Below are 6,884 nucleotides of genomic sequence, written 5' to 3'. Positions count from 1 at the left end.
AAGCTAACAAAAACACCAGACCCTGTCACATTTATCCTAGGAGTCATATCGTTAACCTAGCATCACCTTTTTTTACCCCAATTCAATATCATAGGGAAGATGTTCCAGTTGAATATCACTTTTATAGACCAAAATGATTTTCAAAAGCAAAACTCTTCATAGCTAGAGCTAGCTGTGTCGGGTTGCCCATATCCAATACTATAGACCAAAATGCCGTTTGCAAAACGTTGCACAAAGTTAAAACCTCCCGGCCCCGAAAAACCGAATTTGGCAGTTTTCACAAAAAATCCAGTGTGTTCTGTTACTAGTTGAAGCTACTGTTGGTTTTGACATTAAAATTGTTTCCAACAGGTTGACAAGATTGCTGCTTTGGCAAAGGCAGCCAATGTCCAATGTGAGTCTTACTGGCCTAGCCTCTATGCTAAGTTGTCTGAGAAGATTAACATTAAAGATTTGATCACCAGCGTTGGTGCTGGTGGTGGCTGCAGGGCTGCTGCTTCCGTTGCTGTCTCTGCTCCAACAGGTGGTGGTGCAAAAGCTGCTGAAGCCCTTGCTGCTGAGGAGGAGAAGGAAGAGAAAGATGAGAGAGATGAAGATATCCGAGGAATGTTTGATATTTTATTTAGTTGCTTCTGTTGCTAGGATGTTGCTGGATGTGAGGGAGCCGACTAAAGCAATGCAATCATATAGGAGTAGTAAATTGTTTACTGTACACTGTCTGTTTAGAAAAATTCCCCCACCCCTGGACCTCTTGGTAAACCAAGCAGTGTCTGACCACCACAAATGTTTGACACTTACAAAAATTCATTAAGTGAAAATAAAAAGTTGCCTCCATGCAGGATCGAACTAGGAAAAAAAAAAAGGAACTAGAACTACAGACCTTCAGTTTACAAGAGACTCTGTTATGTCTGGTTACAACATTGTTTGCTTGCTGTGATTGCTCATTTTGCTTTAACAATGGATCTTAATTTCCATGTCAACAGAAAATAACAAGATCTTAAAGTTAATGGCTTATATATCAAGGATTTTAAATCATAACAAGTTGTTTAGTCGAACTAGTAACAACTTACATCAAACGTTCCAATTTCCTGTGCAGTATTCCACTTTGTAGTTCACGTTGCAGTTTGTATGACTGGACTGTTTTATTTCCACCGTTCAAACTAAATGCTAATTTAGAGCACCTAGCCTGTTTCTCAATCCGTTCAACGTGAATTTGTGTTTAGCATTGATCCATAATACTAGTAGTATATGCTAAAATGTTTGGCCTTAGCTCGTTATTAGAAGCATACTAAAGATACGAATTGCACTGCATTGTCAAAAAAATATAAAGCTATTATGATTCTATGAAATATAATGCTGTGGATGATTTAGGACTACTAGTACTGTCGATCGAACTTACTAGTATCAAATCAAAATTTGTTTATCTCTTGGAAAATATTTTGCAGATTGTTGCACAAAAAAATAGCTAGTGAGCGGCCTCTGACTTGAGTCTTGGTGTTATAGTGCATCTGAAGCTCTTTTCACATGGGCCTACTCAAAACGCAAAGATGGGATTCAGTGGAGATGGCCTCAATTTAGGCCTCGAAGGGCATTGTGAAAACTAAAGATACCAATTCTATTTAAGCTAACCCTCCTCTTACTCGGAAGTCTTTTCTTATTAGGGTTGTAGAACTTACTTGAAAGCCTTCTCCGCTTCCTCCTCTCACACAACACGAAGTTGAAGATTGCAACAATGTCAAACCTTCAGGAAGACCTTCTCCTAGAAATTTTCTTAAGAGTACCAAGGAGGTCTCTTATGCGGTTTAGGTGCGTAAATAAGTCTTTTTGTGCATTGTTTGGTAGTCGTAGTTTTCAAAATATGCATCATGAGATTAGTAACATACATAACAATACTAGTATTTTGTTTTGTGAGGCTAAGTGTAAAAAACTCTATACGAAAGATTATAAGTCAATATCGTCTTTACTGCCACAGTCAACATCATCAACAACAATGTGTGAATTTATTAATCGGATGGATTACCCTTCTATATTTCAAGACTTTGATGATGTTGATTTTTTGTCTATTATGTAATGGTTTGGTTTGCACACAGCTTAGTAAAAGTAGTTGGGTAGATTTTAGTGTTTGGAATCCATCAACCAAAGGGTACAAGAACATATCCATGGCATTTGAAGTAAACTTCAATGGCGGATATGGATTTGGTTATGATTACAAGAATGACGATTACAAATTGGTTACGGTTTTCGCAGACTGATTTTCCCAGTGATCTCTGACAAGAGATGTCATGAAATCAAGGTTGATATATTAATGGTGTGTAGATTACAATGAAGCATAGCTTCTCTTTATACAAGTTACAAAGACTTAGAAAAGGAAATAACAATAAAACATCTTGCACGCAAAATAATATATATACGTAACATGCGCGTAAGTATCTTAGAGTAAAGATAGTGACATACGCAATATTTCTAATCCAGAATGTCAACACTATGTTTCTTAACCCCCCCCCCCCACCCCCCCCCCCCCCACCCCCCAAACTCAAGATGGCCTAGAGCACATATTGAGTTTGGATACCAGAAAGTGAAGAGGATTAGAGGGGTGTGATTTTGTCAATAAATATGCTATATGTAGTTCAGACTTGGCGAATTGCAGATCAATGGTTTGTTTCTTATAATGATGTCGCACAAGTGACAATCAATATCAATGTGCTTTGTTCGTTCATGGAAAACATCATTGTGAGCAATGTGTATAGAAGCTTTGTTGTCACAGAACAATGGAGTAGGCCTTGAAAGATGAATTCCCATATCTCTAAGAAGCCATCTCAGCCGAACAATTTCAGCAGTAGTATGAGCAAGTGGTTGAACGACAATTCCCATATCTCGAGAGACAACAGTTTGTTTCTTACTACGCCGGGAAATTAGAGAGTTTCCCAGAAACAAACAATACCCAGTGGTTGAACGACGATCAGTAACATCACCAACCCAGTCAGAGTTGGAATATGCTCTGAGTTTAAGATCAAAAGTAGAAGAAAAATGCAATCCTTGATATAACGTACCTTTGATATAACGCAATATTCTAAGAACAACTGCATAGTGTGTTGAACGGGGAGCTGAGATAAACTGACTCACGATGTGAACTGCATGACTAATATCAGTTCGAGTGATAGTTAAATAATTTAAACTACCAACCAATTGACAATATAATGTAGGATTGGTTAAAACTTCTCCATCCATAGGGTTATACTTAACATTCACTTCTAATGGAGTATCAGCTGTCTTATTATCAGATAACCGTGCACGACTTAGAATCTCAGAAGCATACTTTACTTGAGAGATGAAATACCCCGAAGATGATCAATCTACTTCAATGCCAAGGAAATATCGTAAATGACCAAGATCCTTCATCTCAAAGGATGAACTCAGTTGTGATTTTAGAATATCAATACCTTCCAAATCACTGCCTGTAATCACCATATCGTCAACATAAAGAAGAAAAATCACAATTCCTTTGCTTGATCTCCTAAAGAATATAGCTGAGTCATAAGGGATTTGTTTGAATCCATATTGAAGAATAGCAGTGCTGAAATTTTCAAACCAAGCACGAGGTGCTTGTTTGAGACCATACAGGGCTTTATGAAGCTTGCAGACTTGGTTTGGAGACTGAGACAATCCTGGAGGTGGCTTTATTTACACTTCTACTTGAAGTTCTCCGTGAAGGAAGGCATTTGTAACGTCCATTTGATGAAGATACCATTCACGAGATGAAGCAACAACAAAGAGTGTGCGTACTGTTGTCATACGAGCAACAGGTGCAACTGTTTCCTCGTAATCAATTCCATATTCCTGTGTATGTCCCTGAGCAACAAGACGAGACTTGTAACGTTCTATAGAACCATCAGCTCTTGTTTTTATCTTGTAAACCCATCGACACCCGATCACAGATTTCCCAGGTGGTAGATCCACCATGTCAAATGTTACAGCTTTATCTAGTGCAACCAATTCTTTCTTCATTGAGTGTTGCCATTCCAGAATGGCTGATGCTTCTTTGTAAGACTTAGGTTCATACAATGGCAAAATGGTTGACAAATAACAATGATAGTCAGATAACTTAGCTTGTGGACGTTTTTCACGAGGAGCCATAGGTATCTCTCCAGGTATAGGATCTTGTTCAGGAGAGGCAGTGTCAGGATGAGACATAGAGTGATTCGACGAGAATTCAGGCACATCTTGAGCATCATGAATGGAGAATTCAGGCACTTCTTGTTCATGGGGAATGAAAAATTCAGGCATATCTGGAGTATCAGGAATGGAGGATTGAGGATTTTCTGGTGATATACTTGTCTCGGAAATAGGTTCTAATGGAAGAGTCCCTATATTAAAAGGATCTTGATATGTTAAACTTTCAGAGAGCTTACTTCTAGGAAGAGAGAAATATGGTATTTTCTCCCAAAAGGTGACATGACGAGATATACGAATTTTTTGACTTGTTGGATCATAAAAACGATACCCTTTCTGTTCTATCCCATACCCTAGAAAAATACATATTGAATTCTTTTTACTGAGTTTGTTACGCTCTCGTTCTGGAAGAAGAACAAAACAGGTTGATCCAAAACACGAAGTTCTGAATAATTGGGTATTTCTCCATAAAGACGTTCATATGGATATATACCGCCTATGACTGTTGTTGGAATACGATTTATTGTGTATACGGCAGTAAGGACAGACTCCCCCCAAAAAATAGATGGAACTGATGCAGAAAGTAACCGAGTTCTAGATGTTTTTACTATGTGACAATGTTTGCGTTCTGCAACACCGTTTTGTTCAGGGGTTTCTGTGAAAGATAATTGGAGAAGTGTACCCTCAAATTTAAGATAATTTTTAAAAGGATTTGATATATATTCCCCCCCCCCCTGATCAGCACGGAAGGTTTTAATGGATTTTGCAAATTGTGTTTTCTAAAAGGATTTGATATATATCCCCCCCCCCCCACCGATCAGCACGGAAAATTTTAATGGACGTCTTTCACGAGGAGCCATAGGTATCTCTTCAGGTATAGGATCCTGTTCAGGAGAGGCAGTGTCAGGATGAGACATGGAGTGATTCGACGAGAATTCAGGTACATCTTGAGCATCAGGAATGGAGAATTCAGGCACTTCTTGTTCATGGGGAATGAAGAATTCAGGCATATCTGGAGTATCAGGAATGGCGGATTGAGGATTTTCTGGTGATATACTTGTCTCGGAAATAGGTTCTAATGGAAGAGTCCCTATATCAAAAGGATCTTTATATGTGAAATTTTCAGAGAGCTTACTTCTAGGAAGAGAGAAATATGGCATTTTCTCCCAAAAGGTGACATGACGAGATATACGAAGTTTTTGACTTGTTGGATCATAACACCGATACCCTTTCTGTTCTATCCCATACCCTAGAAAAATACATATTGAATTCTTTATACTGAGTTTGTTACGCTCTCGTTCTGGAAGAAGAACAAAATAGGTTGATCCAAAAACACGAAGTTCGGAATAATTGGGTATTTATCCATGAAGACGTTCATATGGATATATACCGCCTATGACTGCTGTTGGAATACGATTTATTGTGTATAAGGCAGTAAGGACAGACTCCCCCCAAAAATTAGATGAAACTGATGCAGAAAGTAACTGAGTTCTAGCTGTTTCTACTATGTGACGATATTTGCGTTCTGCAACACCGTTTTGTTCAGGGGTTTCTGTGCAAGATAATTGGAGAAGTGTACCCTCATATTTAAGATAATTTCTAAAAGGATTTGATATATATTCACTCCTCCCCCCCCCCCCCCCCCCCCCTCCCCTCTTGATCAACACGGAAGGTTTTAATGGTTTTTGCAAATTGGGTTTTGATCATGGTAGAAAACTCAGTATAAATTTTCAAGAAATCTGACCTTGAACTAAAAAGATATATCCAAGTATATCTTGTGTAATCATCGATAAAAATCACATAGTATAAGGCCCTCCTTTTGAAACAATAGGTGATTTTCCCCAAACGTCGGAATGAATAAGATCAAATGGTGCATTAGAAAAAGTTGTATTGTTATTAAAAGGTAAAGCTGGTTGTTTAGCCATCTTACAAGTAATGCAGCAAGGTTCTTTATCTAGTTGAGTAGAACCTAAAAAACCTTTATTAATCACATATCTAAGACGAGGGAACGATACATGGCCTAACCTATAGTGCCAAGACATGAATGTTGATATGGAAGACGGTGTAGAGGTGGAAATAGAAGCAACTTGATCTTTGGATTGTATAGGGACAATGAGCATCTCTAGAAGGTATAATCGACCCACTCTACGGCCTATCCCAACTAGCTTCTCCGTCTTTGGATCTTGTATAACACAACCAGAAGGAAATAAGTGAATTTTAAATCCTTGATCACACAGTTGTCCAATTGCGCGTAATACACGGCACGTAGAAGTCTAAATCCGAGACTTTCCTTTCTCTGTAGGTTGAAGTGGTATAGAACCTAGTGAACCGAGCGTACAAAAGAAGAAGATAGATAAGATTGTTGGTAATCTTAGCAACAAGAAATACATCAGGTATACACAATTTGTTGGATATTTTAACCAATCCAATATGACTTGCAGTTAATTGAGACCCATCAGCAGTATGAATTATATGAGTTATTATTGGATTCAGACTCTCAAACAACTGAGGATTAAAAGTCATATGGTTGGAAGCACCTGAGTCGAGAAACCACTTAGTTGAAAAAATACCTGTAGGAATTGCCAGTGCAGAAGCCAGTGAAGGATTATTACCAATTGACATGATTTGTTTGATCATCTCCTGAATATCAGGTAGAGATGGTTCATGCTTCTTTTCTAGCTCAGCTGAAACTGGTGCTGCAGTGAATCTTGTTG

At 38.3% G+C, this 6,884-nt stretch overlaps 1 protein-coding gene across 1 annotated transcript; it reads left to right on the top strand.

Annotated features, from left to right (window-relative positions):
• Positions 1-210: 210 nt before the first annotated feature.
• On the top strand, positions 211-642 carry LOC113359472 (60S acidic ribosomal protein P1-like). The gene is made up of 2 exons (XM_026603097.1): positions 211-291; positions 352-642. Exons 1-2 carry the CDS (start codon positions 211-213, stop codon positions 640-642), a joined length of 372 nt encoding a protein of 123 aa, XP_026458882.1.
• The last annotated feature ends 6,242 nt before the right edge of the window (positions 643-6,884 follow it).

Source organism: Papaver somniferum, chromosome 3 (genome assembly GCF_003573695.1).
Source record: "Papaver somniferum cultivar HN1 chromosome 3, ASM357369v1, whole genome shotgun sequence".
In the NCBI taxonomy this organism is placed as follows: Eukaryota; Viridiplantae; Streptophyta; class Magnoliopsida; order Ranunculales; family Papaveraceae; genus Papaver; species Papaver somniferum.
This window is presented reverse-complemented; position numbering and strand designations above follow the sequence as displayed.

Bases quoted from the DNA above. Each gene is read 5' to 3' on its own strand.
- LOC113359472 (XM_026603097.1), top strand. From the start codon at position 211: ATGCCGTTTGCAAAACGTTGCACAAAGTTAAAACCTCCCGGCCCCGAA. The intron at 292-351 runs GTGTGTTCTGTT...TGTTTCCAACAG, and splicing joins CAGTTTTCACAAAAAATCCA to GTTGACAAGATTGCTGCTTT.